Source organism: Agelaius phoeniceus, chromosome 2 (genome assembly GCF_051311805.1).
Source record: "Agelaius phoeniceus isolate bAgePho1 chromosome 2, bAgePho1.hap1, whole genome shotgun sequence".
NCBI lineage: Eukaryota > Metazoa > Chordata > Aves > Passeriformes > Icteridae > Agelaius > Agelaius phoeniceus.
In genome coordinates, this window is record NC_135266.1 from 7,732,186 (window position 1) to 7,753,969 (window position 21,784).

The 21,784-nt window shown below is 38.2% G+C and overlaps 2 protein-coding genes across 8 annotated transcripts in view; one reads left to right on the forward strand and one right to left on the reverse strand.

Moving 5' to 3' along the window:
- Positions 1-21,784, forward strand: part of CASK (calcium/calmodulin dependent serine protein kinase) — a 188,875-nt gene that overhangs the window by 72,880 nt on the left and 94,211 nt on the right. For all 7 annotated transcript variants that reach the window (XM_077171610.1, XM_077171627.1, XM_077171600.1 and 4 more), the window contains exons 3-5: positions 7,099-7,204; positions 13,772-13,849; positions 15,039-15,111. In XM_077171610.1, the coding sequence (XP_077027725.1) occupies positions 7,099-7,204; positions 13,772-13,849; positions 15,039-15,111 (257 nt within the window). The remainder of the gene's footprint in view (positions 1-7,098; positions 7,205-13,771; positions 13,850-15,038; positions 15,112-21,784) is intronic.
- GPR82 (G protein-coupled receptor 82) lies at positions 20,457-21,500 on the reverse strand. Its single transcript, XM_054654963.2, has one exon. The coding sequence runs from the start codon at positions 21,498-21,500 to the stop codon at positions 20,457-20,459; it is 1,044 nt and encodes a 347-aa protein (XP_054510938.2).

The following is a 21,784-nucleotide window of genomic DNA, read 5'->3' on the forward strand; positions in this document are numbered from 1 at the left end:
GATTGTTATATTCTTTCTTGAGTTTGTGAAGCACTTCAGAAACTGCTGCTTTGCTGTAGAGAAAAGACAGATTGTGCATATAATTAATTAAAAAACAATAATAATCCAGAAAGTGTTGCTTTCACATTTTTATGTTTCCTCTTTCCCTTTTCCCCCTACCTCTGAACCTAGTGTTGAGTATTAACCAAGAGGACATAGAATGTGGAAAGTCTTAGATGAGAGATATCTAATCTTTGTTCTTCCTTGAAAAATGTTGGATTTTTTTTCAATGTGGTGGGTGCTTTGTAAAAAGTTGCTAAGAATTACCATTTAATTGAATGAAATGGGTTTAGATCATCTGCAGTAGGCAGCTGTTAAATAGTCTTTTGGGTATTCTTAAAGGTTTTTATTAGTTCAAGTGGATTCATTTCCTAAAATACACCATATTATTTATGAAGCATTGCTTATTTGCATGTCAGTAAAAATGAGGAAGTGAATAAAAGGAAAGGGTTTTTTTCACAGATACAATCATGGAAACCAACGTACGCTGTCTGTCAGATACTTGATTCTGGACAAGTCTGGTGGCTGCATCAGAAGTTGAGAGAAAAGTGGGATTTTTTTCACACCCAGTTAGTTTCATGTTCATCATAGCTAACAGAGTATAAATTGAGGAAGAAAAATTGCCTTTAAGTCTCCCAAGACCTCCAGCTCCAGCTAAAAAGCCATTTACGTGTTTATATTCGTGTCCAAACACTGAGAAAGAATAGAGTAGCAAGTGAAAGTTACTCAAAATTTAGCAAACGTCTACAAATTCTAATTCCACTAACTGATTATTTCCATGGGTTTCTTCATGGAGGTCACAGAAAGGGAAATATTAACTGTAACTGCATTTTGTTGTTCTTGCTTCATGCCAGCATTTGTTTGCAAACACTACAGTAGCATTAAAACAAAAGATACTGATGGGAGATGGATTCTCTCACATTGCCACTGTGCTTGTTGATTCCCATGGTGTTTTTATCAAGGGCCACTCCAGCCCTTTTTTTTCTTTTTTTTTTTTTCTCCATGCATTTGATTCTTTTTGGTGCATATTTTGAGCATGTTTGCTAAGATACAGATGGATTATGCAATAAGGATTTGGTGACAGTGGAGAAACTTTCAGGGAAAGGTGTTACTTGTTCCATATTCCTTCTCTTTCTTTTAAGTCAAGTTCCATAATTGAGGTTGCTCATGAGCCATTTCCTGTGCTAAAACTGCAAAAACAGCGAGCCAGTGGAGACAAAAATAAATTTATATTTTCCTTAACTGAGTTAACACTGAAATGGTTTTGGTGTGTGGTGTGACAAGCTGCAGGCTGCTGGAACAGAGGGCAGGAATGTGTGTGGGATGAGGGGGGAAACAGCCAGCAGTTAAATCAGCTTGGCTACCCCAGAGCCCCAGCCACCCCAAGGTGTGTGGGAGGAGAGGCTGGAAAAGCTTTTAGTGCTTGTTGAGGCAAGGAGTCATTAACTGGTTGGATGGGTCTGTGTGATGAGGAATCACTCACATGTCCCAGGAAGACAGGAAGTGCTGTTATAATTAAGGGAAAGGGGAATACTCTCTCGTGGAAGAAAAAAAATACTTAAAAAGAACAAATCTTTGGGGCTGAAACATTGCTGTGGTTCTGCAGCACAGGAGGTTCACTGCCAGTGGCAATACAGGATGTTCCCACCTCCAGCTCCTCGTTCCTGTTGCGGTGTGTTGGCTGCACTGAGAGCTTTTATGACTTCCCTGATGTATTATTAGAATAATAGAGCCTAGAAGTAATTTTCAGAGAGCAGCAAGAATGGGCAAAGAGAGAGGACAGGGAAATTTTTTGAGTCAGTATTTCCCTGGAAGTGTCACCTCAGGTAGGGTGTGATTGGTTAAACTGGAATTTGGTGTTGTGCAGGATGTTCCACGGGGCTGTTACAGGATGATCTGAGGCAGAAGTGTGTGCTGTCTGCAGCAGAAAGGGAATTAGGTCTGGATTAAATGTAAGTGGCAAGTTTTTGATGACAGGAGGGTGCAGGGACAGCCTTTGTGGGAAGAGGCTCGGGCCTGTGGGTTCCCACACAGCCCCAGTGGGCCCAAGCTGAACCCATCAGCCTCGTGTGTGGTGCTTTGTGCAGATACATCTCAGGAGGGGTAGGGAACCCTGGGACAAAGTGTAGGGAGTGTGGAACAAAAAGAGGGCACAGCAAGGGCAGGGAAGGAGGAGACTGACCATGTTAGAGCAGATGGAGGGCCCTTGCTGGGCTAGCAGAGGAGCCTGCAGTGAGAGCAAGGCCCTCACCCCTGCACCCCTCACAGCTGCGGCTCGAGGGGCTGAAGGGAAGCAGTGGAGGTAAGCCCATGAAAGGAGGGGGGGAAATTTCTTGGTTTCGTGTTTATCTTCTTTTAATTGGCAAAAAAAATAAGTTAATTTCATCAAGAGTGTTTGTTTATCAGTTATTTACAGCCGATCTCCCTGTATTTATCTCAACCCATGAGGTTTTTTTGTTCTTGTATTTGTATTTTCTACGCCTGCCTAGCTGAGTGGGAGTTTAACATCCAGCAAAGGCTAATAATCCGCAGGACAATTGTGTGTAGGGTGAAACAGCTGAGGCTGAGATCTCAGTGTCTCCCTTGTCCATGCTTCAGGTGGTGCATCAGGCACATTTCAAGACACACAGTTCAGTTTAGCTGTTTCTGGAAGAATTCCATTTGGGTGGTCAGGAGCTTCTCCATGATGCTCACCTAAGGATGGTTGGTGAGAATGACATAACCAAGTGAACAAAGCATATTGATTTCCCTTTAAAACTCAGTACTACCAAATCTATTTAAGTTATAAATAATCATATCTTGCTGTAAAAAAAATACAGAAGCAGTTTAAGCAAGAAGCTTACTGTTGAAGTACTTCCTTTCAAAATACTGTCATGGCCAAGCTGTGGCTGGAAAACTAATCCTTTAAAGGACTAAACCTGGAAAATCAGAATGGTGTATGTATAAAAATGAATTGTGTATACATAAAAATAACATGTGTCTTCCATCTTGCTAAGAAACTTGGAGCTGTCTGTCCCAAAAAAAGATGAGGCTGCTGCAGTCTGTGCATGTTACTTTTAAAATAATGAAATGGTGCTATTATGTAGGCTGCTAGAGATCACCTAATTCTTCCATTAACATACTTTGAAAATGTGTTCGGTATATTTGAAGTGTTTTAAAACCTTGGGTATCAGATTTTGAAAGGAAATTAGGTGTTTTCCAGAATTCTCAGAGGTGTGTAGGATATTAGGTTGTTAATTCCCATGGGAATTTTAAGTAATACTCATGTTTTATGTTTTTTATCAAAGACTGATATATCTTTCTGTGCAATTATATAGAGCAGTTATCTTTTTTAGTGCTTCCAGCAATTCACTTTCAGTGTTGGTATCCACACATGAGGCTGCATTTATTCTGTGTGCTGATTATGGTTGGGAATTCTCTTTTCCATCTTTGAACTTTTCTTCTTTGTTACTAAAGTCTGAACTTTCCTGCCCTTTAAACAACTTGAGTGCCTGCCTAAATAAGTAGCCAGGTCTAAAATGGAAACTTTAACATGTCTCCAGTTGCTAAAAAAAACCTCAAAGTTTTGTAAACAGACTGAAATTCTGGAACGTTTATTGGTAACAGTTGTGTAAAAGGATAGCTTGTAAATGCTTTTTAAATTGTGATGTAAAGTATGAGCCTGTGTGTTAAACAAGTTAAATGGAGCACCAGGTTTTTGTCCCTCTTCCTGGTTGTGTGACAATACCTTTCATGCAGCTGGCAAAGAAACTTATAAAACTTGTGCTTTTAAAACTTGCAGTTCTATTTATTATCCCTGTTGTCAATTATGTTTAATTTTGAAAAAAGTGCTGGCGGGGAAGGATTAAAGAATGAACCAGAAAGTAATTTCTTCAGCCATATCAAGAACAAGAGAAAAATGAACAGATGAAGGTTCAGAAGGGATTCAAATGAAGTTAAATAGTCCAGCCACTAACAGATGACAGTTTGGTTTAGATTCCAAGACCTACAGGGTGTGTTCTTTCAGCTAAATGTTGTTTACTAGTGGAGGAGACTGCTGTAAATATGGGACACTGACCACTACTAAATGACATCTCTTGCTGCTTAAAGCCAACTTGCTCCATTGGCATATTCTAGAGTTGTCTTGAATCTTTTGTAAGTGTCTGGAGTATGAAAGGTTAATTTGAATATGGGATGTGTGTCTGTGACCTTTATTACTACACAACATGGCTCAAATACTCAGCAGAAGTTTAGAAAACAGGAGGTAGCAAATAGTTCATACAATGTGGTGTTCAGAATGATGCCTCAGATAATATTGTGGCTCACAAGACAATAATGGGATTTTTTTGGGATATCCTTAATCACCTGGTGCAAGTGAGCATCTGCTTGGGTTTGTGTTGGATTCAGAATGTGTCTGTGGGTACTTGGCACTTTATTTACCTCTTTGACTTGCAGAGGTAAAATTTAATTCAATCTAAAAAAGGCATTTGCTAAAGGATTGAGTAGATGCTGATGTCATTTTTTTAAGTGCAAACAATAAAACATATTTGTCATCTCTGCCTTTTCTCCTCCTCCCCTTTCCTTTTTACTGGTCTTAAACATGACTTATTTTGGCCTTTGGGTCATGATCCAAATGTACTTCAAAATCCATCATCTCTTTCCTGCCCTGTGGCTTTGTTGAATCAGTGTGGCATGTGCTTGTCTGTCTCTTTATACCTCCTTTTCTTTTTCTTAATAGGCCTACTGTTGAACAAGTCCCTGCTGTGTTTAAAATAGGACTTTGTTCTGCTCTTAGCCCCAAGACCCCTTAGTCATAAAGAGCCTTGTTCTGTAACTTCTATTCATTTGTTTTCCTGTTTGGAGATTTTATTTTCCACTTTGTTTCTCCTTCCTCATGTGCTGGTGCTCAGTCTGACCAATTGCTGCACTCATCCAGTATTACACAGAGGAATGAGGGAAATGGCAGCATATACTTTCTTCCTTTCAGTTCTAATTCCTTTCCAATAAAGCCCACAAAATATTAATAAAGGGAGCAGCCAAAATAAACTATTTTGAGCACGATTTTTCCTGTAAATAAAGCAGAACTTTCCTGCAATTTCATGTTGAATATTTTCACTTGGCTTTCCATCTGAAATAGGTATCAGATCCATGGAGAAGTGTGGCAGCATTGAAGTTGTTACAAAGTGAGAGACAAAATCCAGGCAGCCTATTTTCTGAAGATCATAGTCATTCACAGAATCACAGTTTTTCATTCCCTTGCATTGCTCCTCAGAGTGCTCATCTCTGATCCTGTTTGGAAAGGATTGGATGTGTACTTCAGTGAACCTCTCTTTCTAGGAAAGGGATGGGAACCATTTAGTGTCAAATCATTGCCTAATGAGATGGAAGGGAAGGTTACAGTGTGGCTTTAGTAGTTATTGTGCATGAAGGTGGTGTAAGAACTGATACTGGGAGTATTCTCCATAGTGAAAGACACGCTGCTGTTTCCTTAGGTTGTAGAATTTCATCTAAATAAATAGATGGACAAATAAAGGCCAAATTTTACATTAATTTCTTTATCAAAATTTCTTCTGTATCACTGAATGATACTTCTGTTTGCTGTTCAGCTTGCAGCTCCTAAGGTGCCACTACATGGTGGTTTGTAAAGCATTGCTCTGTCATTTTGCTTTTAGATTGTATTTGCAAGGTTCTGAGGGAGGGGACACATAATGAAGGTGTCATATGAAAGTTCTTGGATCCGAACATTTTTCTTGGATTGAAGTTCAGTCATTTCCAAACTATCAGCTTTTCATTTGAATTTATAGATGGCTGAAAGATCCAGAGTCTAGCATAAATCTGAGTTACCTGTAAAATGTTTCACATAAAGGAATCTTCATCTTGCTGCTTGCATTTTTCAATGTAATTGATTCATGTTAAGAATGTAGGAGGGCACATGTGAAAATAGTGCATTGTAAATTTCTTTCTAGTGTAGCCCAATTATATGGTGAATATTCTCAAACCAAGAAAGGATATTTTTATTTCTCCATAAATTCATGTGTAGGTCATTCTTGAACAATAACCAACTGTAGGGAAAGAGGATAGAAAAGTAAAATGTCTGCTTCAGACTGATATTTTCCTCACTTATCAAATTATCATCAAAGCTATTCATTCAAGATTTTGCTATCCTTTCTAGAATACAAGTAGATAAGTTAAAAGAAAAATAGTTTAAGGATGATTAAATAACAAAAATACCAAATTGTTTCAACAAAGAAGAAAGAAAATTAATTCAGTGTGGTTTGGTTTTTTGCATTTCTTTTTGTGCAGAAGGATTGATCTGTGATCAGAAAAAGTAGGAGTTGTTTAAAACAAAATCTTGTAAGCTTTGAGAGATTTCAGGATGGTTTCTGCTCTTCTTTTAGCTGCAACTTTTCCTACCTTATTCACTCTTCTCTAGAGCAGAGATGCAAACTAATGTATGCTGATTAAAATTTATGGCAGTGCCATTTCATATAACGTGATTTTAAAATAAATACTATTGAAGAAGTAAACTGCAAGAAATTTAACTATAAGAAAAGCACTTCTTTACTTCTGAGGATGATCAGGTACTGGTGTAGGTTTTCTGGGCAGGTTGTAGAGTTTCCACACCTGGACGTGTTCAGAGCTCAGCTGGGTGTGGCCCTGCACAATCTGCTCCAGTTCACCTTGCTTTGAGCAGAGGATTGAGAGACTTCCACTTATTAATAATTCTGTAGTGTGGTGAAAGTTTTTCTTCTGCATTTGGAGGTAATTCTGCAGCGTTGTTAAATATTTAGGATGAAAATCTCAGTGTAGTCTGCCACTGTACATTCAAAGAACTTACTTCTGTAGAGTTCTTCAGTCTATGACCAAGGAGATCTTCTATTAATATGTGAATTCAATAATCTATTAAATTTTGAGAGATATGTATTTGAATTAAGCATAATTAAGTATCATCTTGTCAGAGTTCTTTATAAAGATTAATGAATTTTTTAGAAATTTCAAATGTGTACATCTTTTCAAACATTGTGTTCTGAACAGCTTGAATATATAGCTAACCTGCAGCTACCTTCTTATCTTCCACAGATCTGAAGAGAGAAGCCAGTATTTGTCACATGCTGAAGCATCCTCACATTGTTGAACTGTTGGAGACATACAGCTCAGATGGAATGCTTTATATGGTCTTTGAGTTGTAAGTTTCTCTCCTTGATTCCACCTTTCCCTGTTGTCATTTGCTAAATAAAATCCTAAAAGTATGGCTGCTCATACCTGTAGGTTTTGTAGCTCAGAGGGCTTGAGTACTTGGAAAATATTTACTTCTGGCAAGTCAAGATTGTCCCAAATAAAAAAAACCCAAGTATCCCACTGTCTTAAGTGGTGAACATCAGGGCTTTCCGAAGACAGACATGATCTTTTTTGATGGCTGCAGGGTAAAAGAATGAGTTGAAAATCTGCTGGTAGATATCATCTTTGGGTAACTGAGGGTATTTTGTTCCAGTTGTGAAATTTTATTTATTTCTTTCCACGCTGTTACTTCTTTGGCACTGCTTTCCTATTATTAGATAAGAAAGTAAAGTTATTGGTGTTTTTAAGTGTTCTTGTAAATCAATATACCTGTTCACAATATATGAAAAGAGGCTTTTGGCTACAAGATTTGTTTTGAAAGCTTGAATGTAAAAGTTTAGTGGTAAGGAGAAAGAAAACATGACTTTTCAGCAATGGACAGGTATTTTTATTCAACATCAAGAAACAAAGAAGAGCGGCAGCCCTGAAATTACCACATTCTTTCTTTGAGAGCAAATTATCAGTTCTTCTTGAGATAGGTTTTATCTAAATGGGAAGGATACAAGCAGCCATGTTGAAATGGTCTTTTGTGCATGTTCTGGATTTGATCTTCTTTCTCTCTGCCTACCAGCTCTTCCTTTTATGCTCCCCATATGTTCATTCCTAGTCAGTCTGGGCATATCTAACTGTGCCTCCTAAATTTCTCTGATCTTCCTCCATTGTGTTTCCTGGTGGATTTGAGTTGCTGATGTTGGAGTAACCACATCACACAGGTTTGTGTGGTAAAACTGGCTTACCCACTAGAGCCAAGAATTTGATTTGAGATGTCCACATAAAAAATAATTCTCGCATGTTTTACCACTGAGGTAGTAGAAAATCCACAATAAAAACATTAGGTAAAGCAGAAAATTGTGGTTTGCAAGTCTTCTGCATTTTTAAATGAGTTTATAAACCTACAGTTTTGTGAAATAATTGTTATATGCTTTCCTCTCTGTACATTTTGATTCAATACTGACTTGCATTTTATTTTGAAAATCCCAAAGCATTGACCGAGACACTTTAATTACCCTATTATGAAATAATTATGTACACCTTGGGTAGTCACACTCAGATAATTAACAAGATTCTGAAATGAAAAAAAAGGGGTTGCTTCTATTTTTAACATGCTGATAGTTCAGAAGTATGAGACAAAAGTAGTAATTATTTTTTAATGATGATCCTATTATAATTTATGTTTGTACACATAAAAAGCAAGTCTGAACAATTAAAATTACTACGCAAACACTGCACCTGACTTCAGGCCACACAAAAGAAGGAATTACAAAGCTAAATTATTTGAGGGATGATGATTGTTTATTATATGTATGTCCTTGTTTCCTTTGTACACAAAAATCATCAGTCTTTTGTGGCAGTGATAGAAAATGAGGCAGGAGGAGCACCTGTGCTTGAGATGTGGGAGGGAATGGAAGGGCTGTGGCAGGATGTGTTGTTGTGCTGGGGGGGATGCTTTGGCAAAGGGATTCACAGCAGACTGGTGTTTGTGTGGAGTGAGACTGCATGGTCTGAGTCTGAGCTGTTAGGGGCACACTCTGTAGCTGTGACCAGAAAAACAAACTTGGTGTTAGCACAAAAGCATCTCTGTACATGTAGGTAATTCATTTTCCTCCATACTGCTTTCTGTTCATTATGCTGTTACTGTAACCAGCTCAGCTGATTCGCAGCAAATTTCTGTCTACAGTAATAAAATATATTTCATTAGGGTCTAGTTACTCTGAAGGGACTGAAAAGGGGAAGATAACACAGATCTGCAGAGGAGACATAAACCCATCTGTGATGAGTGATTTGTGGGCTGGCAGGTGCTTTGCATGGAAACTAAGGCAGGCCCAGCACATAAAATGTGTGGAATAACCAGACCTAAACCTTGGTGCCATCACTTGCACATAAATGATACATTGCTGTTCATGGGCTTTGAGCTGCATGGGGCTGCTGCTAGACCCCTGAATACCTTGCCAAACCTATTGATACAGGAAAAGTACAAGTGAAATAAGCAAATGTAGCATGTACCTGGGAACAACTGATTGAACCACTCAGGAAAATGTGCAATTTGTGCCCAATTTTGAAAGCTTTTGTGAAAAGAAATGTTTTAAAAATCAAACCGCGATTCATAGAAGCACTGATGAAGATGCACAGTAGCAATGAGGTTTAACACCAAAAAATGAGCTCTATTTTGAACCCCTTATTCATACACAAGCTCAAGCACTCTTTAGAATGGCCTGTATCTCAGATTACCAGCAGGCTGCATGGTGCTGCTGTAATAAATTGCAGTGAAGCAGGTGGCCATAATAGATGAAGTGCATGTGTGGAGTAAGAAGCAGACCCTATCTCAGAAGGCCTTATTGCTAAGCTGAAAATATTATTTTAAAAGTATTTAGGTGTCACTGCATAACAAATGAGAGTGGATGTACCTGTGCAAAATGATTTCCCTCACACACATCCCAGCTGCCCCCTAGAGAGGCTCTTTACTCTGAAGGAAATGATCCCTTGGAGGCTCTGGAGACACCTTACATCTGGGAAAGGCCAATTCTACTCTCTATAATAAGGTTGCAATTTTCTTTCCTGTTTTTGATGTCATTTGCTGGCAGCTGTATAGAATCATGAGGTCATTTTGGTTGGAAAAGACCTCATAAGATGATCAAGTCCAACCATTAACCCAGCAGTGCCAAGTCCACCACTAAGCCAGGTCCCTAAACTCCCCATCTATGCATTTTTTAAAGAACCCAGGGGATGGTGACTGCACCATTAACCTGGGCATCCTGTTCTCATGCTTGACAACCCTCTCAGTAAAGAAATTTTTACTGCTATCCAATGTAAACCTCCCTGAGCACAAATCAAGGCCATTTTGCCTTTTCTGATTGCTTTTGTTACTGTGAGAACAAACTGAGCCTGATGTAGCTACAACCTCTTTCAGGCATTTGTAGAGAATTATGAGGTCCCCCATCAGCCTCCTGGTTTAATTTAGAATACTGCTTTCTCTGTGGTATACAAGTGTCACTTAATATTCTGTTGCTTATTACATTTTTTCCTAATGATCATTGATTTTTATCAGTGAGAGTACTTTGAAAAGGGTCAGAGCTACTTGCAATATTTCTAAAAGAAAGCAAGTGTTTATTTTGAAGGGTCTGAAAACTAGATTTTAGATTTATGAGTACATTATTTGCAGTTTATCCTTAGTATATATGGACTGAGAGTACTTCCATGCTGAAGAGCTCAGATACAGGAGCAGTGAGTGCTTTCCAAAATACCTTGATATTTGGTAATTTGCAGAGTATTGTCTCATCACTATACATAGGTGGATTTGTTTTTCTTAGTGTATTCTAAGAGAGATTTATATCTTGGGACATTAGAAGAATTGATGTGTTAAGATTTAGCAGTTAGGATGTATATATAAATATAGTTGTATACCTTATTGCTTTGCCATTTAATGTAGCTAACGTGAAAATGCTTCAGGTTTAAAATCTCAAATTCATAAAAGCAATATTGAACAGAGTTGCAGTTGGCTTATTTGAGGTAAGTGAAGATGGCAAATATATAAAAACTGGCCAGGTGAGGGGAAAAATGCCATTGAGCACAAGTCTTGAACATACGTGGTACAAAACTCAGTAAACTCAGTTAGAGTAGTATGTCAACTCTGAATTTTTTTCTCTTATTTTCATTATGTAATAGTTCAGTCCCCTAAATGAAGCAGGGCTTCTAAAGCTTTCTCATTCTTCATCTAGAAATTAAATTGTAAACCACATCATACTAGGTCTGCAAATTCAAAGCTATCATAGCCCAGTATCAAAACACAGATTTCTTAAGCAGTATGCTGTCTGCTTTTCGGTCACTGCTGGTGTCAGAGCAGATTCACATACATATATACATATATATATATATATTTACTTATTGTGTATATTTATTTATTTATTTATTTAAAATACATCCATCCCAGTCAGTTCATGTCCCTTCCATGAGCTCCCTCTGCTGGTGTCAGGGAATTCTCTCAGGTTATGACCGTGTGCTGATTTTTCCCAAATGTTTTTTGCATCATCCACTTATGGCTTCAGCATGAATATATTTGTATGTTTACTTCAGTGGATTTGAACTTATCTTTTTTTAGTTTTTTGTGGTTTTCACATGCTTATGCTGATAGTTGTAAACCCTTGAGACTTCCTAAACTTTCATTCCATCAATATTCAAAAACTTTATTGTTTTTTTATCATACAAGGCTTTCAATTTCTGCAAAGTTATCTTGCAACTGTGCTGTTGATGAGTTTTTAGTCTGTTGGTTCACTGACTTTTTTGGGATTTCTTAAAACTGAGGTTGACTCTGGCTTGTTTTCAGCCTCAGTTAGACAAAAGTCTCTTGATTTTCAGGTAAAATTCAGCATCGTGTATTGAATATATTGTATCACATGGAGTGATAAAAGCCCTTTTTGCACAGTCTTCTCTTTAAAAAACATTTTGTCTTGAAAAAATGGTCAATTAAAGTCAGAGATTAAAATACACCTGACTGATATTTGTTTTTGGGAGGCCAACAGAGTTCATCTTAATGGAGTAAAACTTTCAGACATATTTGCCAAGAAGAAATTCAAACTGGCACTTACTGGTACAAAATTTCAGTTAAAAATGCTGATATTTGTAAGTGGGAGGTAGAAATAACATGTTAAAGACCAGACTGATTATAAACACCTTGTGTAATAGAAAAATTAATGTAAAAACATTGCACTCCTCCCTCCCTGTCTCAGGAACTATTGATGCTGCTAAAAAGCTTGAGTGCCTCTGGATCTTTCATTTCACAGACTTGTTATAAAGTACAGTAATTAGTCTTCTAAAGATTCTGCTGCTTCATGAGAATTCATCTCCTTATTTTTGGTAGCTGATCATACATTTTGTATATTCTACATTTGAGAGAGGTTTGAGAGGTTGGCATGAGGGATTTTTTCCAATGAGCCACTGAATTCCAGGTCCCTGCCCCATGGCTGCTGTATGGGCTCTGTGATATCCTCTGGGTGATATTTATATATTTATATTTATATTTTTTATATTTACATCCTCTGGGATGTGTGGACTCTGTGATATCCTCTGGGTGATATTTGGCCCAGATGCAGACCTGGTGTCAGGAGCTGTGCAAGACAGAAAAACTGCTGGGAAAAAACCCTACAGAGGAATATTGATGCAGTGAAGAACAGTCATGGTTTGGCAATATGGGGCTCTTTGCACTCTTCAATGTGCTTTTCTTTTGGTCACCAGTCCCTCTTGCAGTTGTCAGTGCTCTATCCACATGATAGTGTATTTTGCATGAGGGAGACCTTAGGGGTTTATTTGGGAATTAAAGCTTCTGCACATGGCTTGTGGCTCCCTAAGCAGAAGTTTGGCATTGCAGGTATGTAACAAAGCAGAAGTGATGCTGACATTCTGAATAACTTACTGAAACAGCCCTGGGAATGCTGGCTGTCCAGATGCCCTGGAAATTCTGCCTTTTGGGTTTTTTCCCCCTTGATTCTTTGTGGAGAGTAAAAAAGAAAAGGTGTAAAGGCCGAAGATGTCATATTACATTCAATATTTTTGCAAGTGCCTTATTTAACATGAGTTATGTGATTTTTATTGTTCCTGTTAACTCTTGTTGCTCTCTTCTTGCCCTATCAGGCTGTGAACATTTCTAGGTAAAAATCTTAGGTCCCTTTCAGGAGAAAGGAAGGCAGCACCAGGCTGCTTTGATTTTAGAGAAATGCCAGCCTAGTTTCAGACTAAGGTCTGTGAATATATCTGCATCCAAAGTGTAGTGCTGCTCATTGTGGGAAGTTTGGTGATCAGAAAGATGAGGGAGAAGAGGAAAAAGGTATCAAGTTTCAGAGCTGGTGGTACAGTATGTGAGCTGTCAGTGTTCTCAGGTATCTGTGAGCTGTAAAATCTCATCTTGGCTGCTTAATTATGCAGAGGACAATGCCAACTGGCAAGACTGTACTGTATTTCTAGAGTATTTTTAAAGTCTTCATTTAAAATTCAAATTGAGAAACATTTTCTTATTACTACAGTCATTAGTATAGAGTTGCACTTGTAATGCTTATAAGAACACGCTTAACCTAATATCAGGAGCTAATTGTTAAATTGCAGTGTCCTCTTTGCAGGGCATTGACTTTTCTTGCACACCTTGTTCAATGAGCAGTTTAAGCAATTAAGTAAATGTTTGGTATTGGTAATGCTTTTAGAGAACTGTTACAACACTTGAGGGACATAAAATGGTTAACCTGTGGCAAGCCATTTTCTATTAGATTACCCATTAAATGCTGTTTTAATGAGTAATGCACTGTACTTGTATCTAGAGTACTTTATGTAAGATTTATGTAAGGGAAATAAATAGATTTTTTTAAAGCATTTTTATGTAATTGATTGTAGTTACCAGTTTTTAAGCATTTTTGCCTCTTTTTACCTGCAGTATGGATGGAGCAGACCTGTGTTTTGAAATTGTGAAGAGAGCAGATGCTGGATTTGTCTACAGTGAAGCTGTAGCCAGGTATTTATTATAATTTTAATTAATCCCTCAGGATAAATAGAAAAGAATGGAATATAGTGTTGTACAATCTGTTAGCTAAAAGTTAAAAGTTGTACTATAAATAATCTTGTTTCCACACTCTAGATGTTTATTGCAATAATTAGCACAATCAAAGTAGAATTTTGGAGCATTTTGCCATTTACTAGTTACAGAGTTGGATGAGATTTTTGAGTAAAACTGTATTTCACATCTAATACCTAATTGGCTGTGCTTGCCTTTATGGATCTCTCATGTGATGGCATTAAGTGACTTACCTGACAGGGTGAGAATTTTACTGGTGGAGTTGGTTTGGTTTTTTCTTTCTAGATGGAGTTGGTTTGGTTTTTTTTTTTCCCTAATGTATCACTGTATTTATGGTCACCTCACCTTTTCACTTATGAGATTACCTAAGATGAAAGACTATAAAATTGCAAAAGGGTAATGAAATCCACTGTCCTAATGGCCTGGTAGTTGAGCTCAAAGCCCACAGCATTCTTTGTTTGCTTTTCCTAGCACTGCAGATTTTTTAGCATGATATGAGCCAGGTTGGAGGAGACATCCATGTCTGTGTTTGAAGCTCCTGCTCAGCTCAGCACAGCATTTTTATTGTGCTGGCTTTGTCCAGTGGGGTCTAGAACCTCTCCAAGGAGGGAGATTCCACAGCCTCCCTGAGCAGCTTGATCCAGTGCATTGTGATGTTCCTGTGGGCAGAAACATTGCCTTTAACTGGCTGGAGCCCCCAGAGGACTCCCTGAGCCCCAGTGATGCTCTGAGGCAGCACAGGGTGTTCGCCCTGCTGTGGGCAGTGATCTCTTTGGGCATCCTTGGGACACAGTGGAGAACGAGGATGCTCTCCAGTCTGCACCAGGCAAGCCAAGACCTTGGTGCAGTCCTTTTCAGATAAATCAGGCACTGATACTCACTTGTTTCTTTTTTTCTTTGTGGTTTTTTTTTTTTTTAATTTCCCTCATCTTCAGTCAGAATAATTCTCAAGCTTTAGATTGTATTATTCACTACTATAAACCTAAACTCCATTCTACAAAACTCTGTATGTTTGAGGTTAAATTGGTTGATCAGTTTTATACAGTTAGACTTGTAATACTTAGATTGTTAAACGTGTATAGTAATTTTTCCTGCAGGTTTGTCATGCATAATGTGTTTGTTTTTTCAGTCATTACATGAGACAGATACTGGAAGCTCTACGTTACTGTCATGATAATAATATAATTCACAGAGATGTGAAGGTAAGGGGGTTTAATTACTTTTTTTTTCCTTCACCACAATAATGCAAAGTACTGAATTTTAATTTCTATAATTTAGAGGGGGGAGGAGCTGTAGAAAAAGAGTCTCTTATTTGCTGAGTGTGTCTTTACTCTTATTGTGTCATGTAAGATTGAAGCCCACCCTAATTCCATCAATATAGAACATTTAGGAGGTCTGTATTCACAAATTATACATGCATTTGATTACAGCATGCTTTGAAAGTCAGTTTAATTTCTAGTTTTTGAATATTCATATGGAATCTGCTTGCATTTTCTTCTTGTTAGAAAAATGTGTGTATAAATTAATTGCATAAATTAAACTGGAATTGGTAGTTTATTGGCATCAATTTGACAGCATAATGACAGCCCTCATTCACACTAAGATTTCACAGAGATGCACAGGCTTAAATGCTACAATATTAGTAATATTATCTGCTTCTTGGAGACAGTCCAATAAACATTTATTATTATGGAAACTTCTTTAACATAAATAAGTTTGGGAGGATAAATGCAGTGTATAAGACCAGTGTGTGTACATACTGGTTTTAATCTGGTAAACTTTGTGCTGTTTCTATGGATATTTATGGAAGTAGTTTACCCTAAAGTACTTCATTGTAAGTAGCTGGGAGTTTTAACCCAAGTGGGCTTGAATCTCTTCAATTTGAATATGCATAATCTTTGTTATTATCCTTGCCTAAAAAGTAGTTATTCCCACTTCTCCAAGAGTTTGGTTTCATCCAAAGTGAGTCAAGCACTGTAGGAATTAAGGAAAATACTAGCAAGCTCTGATGGTGCAGTTTGAGAAGTGACTCTTGGATTTTAGTGAACAGAGAGGATGGAGGGAGGGTAAACTGTGCTTCAAACTCCTGCAGGTGACCTGTGAGGGGAGAGAGTACAGACACTGAACTTGTGGTTTTTATGAGGAGTCATTTGGTCTTCTGTACCCAGATATTGCAGACCATTCACAACCTCTTACTCCTTTCCTTTTAAAATCAAGAAGATTATTATGTAACTGGCTTTCTTTTTAAGTTTTTTTATTTTAATAGTAATTTCTTAAAACGGAGTCTAAAAAGTAGAATTTTTGAATGCCAGCTCTTAACTGCTGGTAGAATGTCACATCTTGTTCTGTGTTGAGGGTTGTAGGTACTTTTAATTGTTTGGTTTTGGTACCTTAGGAATTTCAGAATTAACTTCATCTTTATGTTGTTGTGTCTTCATGAAAGCCCCAGTTGTTTTTCTTGGACCATATTCTTGAAAAAAACACAAATTTTATCTTCAGTGGCCTCTCAGGGAAGCCATTTCACTGAGGGTAAAGTGGGGATTTATTTTAGTGCTTATCCTGTCTCTTAGAACCTCAGAATGACAGGGTTGTTTTATTTTAAAATACCATCCTTAGAAATGAACCTGTTCAAATTACATGGGTTAGGAAGAAATGTCTAAAGTATCAGTGTAAAGCAGTGTAAACCAGCAGTGTTTTGTTTTGGCAAAAGCAGTGCAGAGCTGTGGTGTTTGAGAGTTGAACACATTAAACTGCAGTATCCAGGCTCTAGATGTCACTGTAGATGTTGTTTTGAAAGGATATAGACTAAATGACCACTTTAGAAATTACCTGAATGGGTGAAAGTGCTTTAATAAAATCTGCAAGGTTGATATAGTCAGGCTACATTTTTCTCCCTTTTAGACTTTCTGTGAATATTTTTTTTGAAATGTAAAATGCTTGGTCATTTTTTGCTGCTCAGGAAAACTGGCACCCTATAGTCCATGTAAGGTTCAGGTGTCTTTCAGCTGTTTTTGTGCTCCCTTAGCTCCTGGCTGATTAGGAAGTTAGACAGTTTATAGTAGACAAAATTAAAGTTTGCTGTTGTCTGGTGCCAAAAACTTCACCTGACTTTTCCAAGTGACTCCAGCCTGGGACAAACTCCCTGTGCCCCACATTCACCTCTGATGTCAGAATCAAAATGTGACAGGATGGCCTGCAGTTGTCCTAATTGCTCTGTGAGACCAGATGTTTCTTGAGCCTGTGTACATCATTTGACCCCCTTCAGCATTGCTTAAAGGCTTTATAATCAGTGACAATTAAAAATTTGCTTCACCCTAGTGAACATGATCCTGCAGTGCTTGGAAGCTGGATCATATGGTAAGGAAAACAGAAGATGCAGGAAGGTAGAAAACTCAAAACAGCTGTGCATCAAAAATGTGAATGTCAAGAACTTTTTCCCTTACCTCAACATTTGTTCCTGTTCTTTCAACCTACTGATAGAGGACTCAGCAATTCCTTTTCTTCTGTCATAACCTTGCTGTGTCAGGAATAACCAGAAGGTGACTGTTGAAAGTAGCAGCATTGAAAGGAAGTCTTTTCCATTACCAAATGTTATTACAGAGCAGCATGTGTACAGAGAAATCTTTATGTAAGAGAAGAGCAAAAGGGAAAGGGAGGGGGGCGGGGGGAGTGGCTCTGAAATCAGATTCTTGTGTTTTCCTGTAAAACTCCTACTGCAATTTGAGTACCATTTGTCACTGGCTTATTTTTGCAATAACTTTTAACAGAATGGTTTTTATCAGTAAAACATCAAGAGGTTTTGCAATCCTTTCTGAGCCTTTATTGTTATGTAGAATTTTCCATAGTTGCAAAATTGTTGCTATAAAAGTACCTCTTAGTATAACTGAGGGATATAAGAGTGAGAGTATATAAGGTGTCAGAGTAATTTAATCACATCAAGAGCTATAGTTGCTGAAATTTTATCCTTAACTCATTCCAAGTGCTCCAGCTTTGTTCCATGATTTCCACATAGTTTGAGTACCTTTATATGTTACTGATTAGCAAATTAGTGTGCAACTGGGGTCAGTGTAAGCCTGTCAGCAAAATGCAGACATCCAAAATTTTCATTATGGCTTTATCTGAATGGGTATGAATGCTTGTTTCCTACATGTGATCATCTAAATAGATAAACCTGCTAAAGCAAAAATACACATATTCTGCCTCGGCTGTCATTAAGATTCAGTTCAATACTTCTGTGACTGGGAGCCAAAACCAGGGAGTTTTTCCAGGGAATAGGACCAAGTATTATGCTCTGCACTGCATGTCACATACACATCTGAGTTGGTCCAGGTGACCTGTGGATAGATTTGCATGGTGATTTTTGCACTATACAGAACTTAACCCGTGATATGAATTCTGAGAGCACACTCAGTTACCACTTCTGTCTTTCATTGCCTGAACTGCTTCTAGCTCAGCATTTCAGATTTTGCTGGTAGAGTTCAACACTCCTACACTTCTGCTTTTAGGCTTATCTAAAAAATGAATAAAACTAGTATATATGTGTTTGTGTGTGTTTATGTAACTGTATATTTGGCTATTTAAAAAATAACCAGGATAGAATCTGTTCTTTATCTTTTTCTGAATACCCAGAACAAGAAATCTGTTGCATGTTACTTTCCTTCCAGTCCTTTCACTTTGAAACTTCTTTTATGCTTTCTGGGGACATACAGTAATAATTGGTGTTTTTTCTGTATTTTCTAGAGCTTACTAGATCCTTGAGATCCAGTAGCAACTTCTTGGTGAGGATTTTGTTACAAATTAAGTTGTTAAAAAGTGATTAAGGCTGCAAAACCACCTTTTTCAGAGGTGCAATTGAGTGTCCTACCTGGCCACATTTTTTTCTGAGATACACTTCCTCATTCAATGTACAAGAGACTCCAAAACCAAAACTTTCAGTATAATTTCTCAGTGTTTCTTCAGGCAGTACCATTTTCCCCCTGTTTATTTTCACTCCTGTGCCCCTGCTTCCTATCTCAAGGTCCCCATGCTTGTTTTGTCCAGCCCTTTTCCTGTTGACCTGTTAGTATGTTCAGAAGCAGTCGGGCTGAGAAAAGTGTATTTATTCTGCTTGGCCTACCTGGAGTTGAACATCTACAAACTTTATGGTCAATAAGTTTATATGTTTTAGTCATTTGCTCACACAGTCAGAAAACTCACGTCTGATGAGTGAAAACTCACTGATGAGCTGGCTTCCTATGCAGAACATTTGAATGGCTTAACCAAAAATTTGACAGGCTCTTGTGGTCTCTAAACTGCTTTGCAAACCAGGTTCTGTGCCTGTTTGCCTTATGATTTTGTGTTCTCTGCAATAGAAATTAGTTGTTTTATTGTTTTTATTAAACAATTCACATGTCACCTGCTAACTTCTGATTTTGGCCCCAGCATGTCCAAGCAATGCAAGAAGTTTGCCACATGAGCTCTGTTTTGCTGTAGTGTTTTTCTAACTCTCCTCATCCCTCATGCCTTTAAGTTTTGGGGCATTTTCCTCCATGAACTCTTCTGTCAAATACTAGACTAGTGCAGGACTCAATTTGTAGTTTCTCTAATTGCCTGTACTGCACAAAAGCTTTTCCACTATTTGAAACAAGAAAAACTTTGACGCAGTTAAGAACTTTAAAGGACATCATCTTGGGCAGATTGCATAGGAAAATAACCAGGTATGTGTCATTTTTTGGTACTATGTAGAAGTGTTGGAATAGAATCTTGCTAAGAGTCTGTCACAAAGTTATATTTGATTAGTAGTTCCCCAAGTTTCATTCATTTTCTTGCCTTTTTGATAAGCACTGTGGTTGTGACTAGAAAAATGTAGGAGGAATGTCTTCAGCCTATGCTGCCCTCAAAAACTGTTTTAAAAGAAAGAAGCCCTGACAGGCATTTTGCTGAGATAATTCAGCTACATTCCCTATAAACTGTACTTCAGGAAGGACAGAAGTGGTGGGGTTTGGGTTTAGGTTTGTGCAGATCAGAAGAGCACTTGGGTAGTGAACAGCTCTGCTCACCCAGACTTGTAGCTGATGATCAAAAACCAGTCCTGTCAGCAGCACTTTGCCATCTGGAAAGCTTTGACTGCTCAGTTCTGCCTTGCTGGGGTTACTTGGCTGTTGGATGTGTAGCACAGTTGTGGTTCCCCCATCCCAAGGAAAATGTCTGTGCTTTGTTCAGCCTTCTTGTAAAGGAAACCTGTGTCCAAAACTCTTGCTGATAACAAGAGAGAGCTGGGTCCTCAACTTCAGCCTAGTTTTTGCCTTCTTCCTTGACTTTTTAGGTAAAAGGAACTGTCCATAGCTCAAATGTAAAACATCTTTTGTATTACATGGATGAATGGGTTCACTCTACAAACTCCTTGGATTCATTTGGATATACACATTGGATTTAATATGGCCAATGTTGATGCAGCAAGATGATTTGAAAAGAAAATACAATATGTTACCATTTTATTTAAATATTTGCCATTTTATATCAAAGCCTGCCTAAAGGTAATTAAAATTAGTTTATTATTATTTATAGTCTATGAAAGTCTTTCCATATTCCTTCCCATTTCAGTGAAAATATCATCATTAGGTTTTTGATGTTCTGGTGTGGGTTTTGTAAACAGGCCATAAAAACTTTTCTTAAATGTTTTATCTAACAGAAGGGTTATAAGTGGATCTAAACTGCTTTTAGTAGCAGCAAGACAAGTAAGAACATTTTTAATTTCTACTAGATAATTTAACCTCAGACAGTCATTATCTGTAAGCAGTAAATAGAAAATTGGCCTAAAAATATGGTATGGAAGAAAACAGACAGTTAATATCATCTGAATGACAAGAATGTTTCTTTTCACTGTTCTGTAAACGAGATGTTTTTCTCCAATACAGGTGGTTTTTTGTATTCTACTCAGATGTCTGGTAAGAGAATAGTACGACCACAAAACAGTCATAAAAGCCAGAAAGAAGCACACAGTGGCAAGATAAGCTGCAATCATTGCAGGACGTTCACCAGCTTCTACCTTGATGTTGTAGCAGGTGGGGAACTCTCCTGAGACCCTCTCCTGGACATTGTAGGTGATGGCTGTGACTGTAATGCAGAGCACAATCAGCCAGATAACAGCACAGAAATATTTAGCGAACTTTGGCTGCCGGAACTCGTGCAGGAGGCGTCCGTGCAGGGTTGCTGGCAGAGCTGGGGAGTGTGGTGGGCCACAGTTCTTCTTCAGGGTGGCATACTGGCTGAGGGCAGTGGAGCACAGGATGACGATGGTCACGTACATGCTGACCTGCATCACCAGCGTCCCCAGGTGATGGGCAATCCTGCACGCCACCGACTCGTAGGGCCAGCGGTGCCCCTTGGCGAAGTAGGCAGCCAGGAAGGGCATGGTGCTGCAAACCAGCAGATTTGCAGCCACCAGGTTGGCCAGGTAAATGTACTGCGTCCTTCTGGTGGGCACTTTACATAAAAATATCCAGGCACTCAGAAAGTTCCCAAGCATTCCAACGGGAAACAGGCAGGAGTAGAGGATGGGGAGAGCTACGGTGGTAGCTGATGATGGCTGAAGACATGATGAGTTGTTCATTTATGGCAGGATTCCTTGAGTGGTCAGAGCTGAAACCCAATTTAAAAATGAATATTTCTGTAATGTGCATCTAACATCTCTTCTTTGCTCTTATCTGAGCTGTTTCTGTCTCCCTGACTTTTCATGCTGTTACCTTAAGTTTGCATGAGGTTACAGCTTGGGCATTCTCTTCCACTGAAGTTTCATAAAGAAAAATTAAACCCCAAAGCTTTTATGTGCCTAGAACCTAATAAAATAAATTAGGAAGCTGAAGGTTCAAGCTAGGGTCTGGCAATAACTTCTAT

Excerpts from the sequence above, each read along its gene's own strand:
- GPR82 (XM_054654963.2), bottom strand. The coding sequence starts at position 21,500 with ATGAACAACTCATCATGTCTTCAGCCATCATCAGCTACCACCGTAGCT.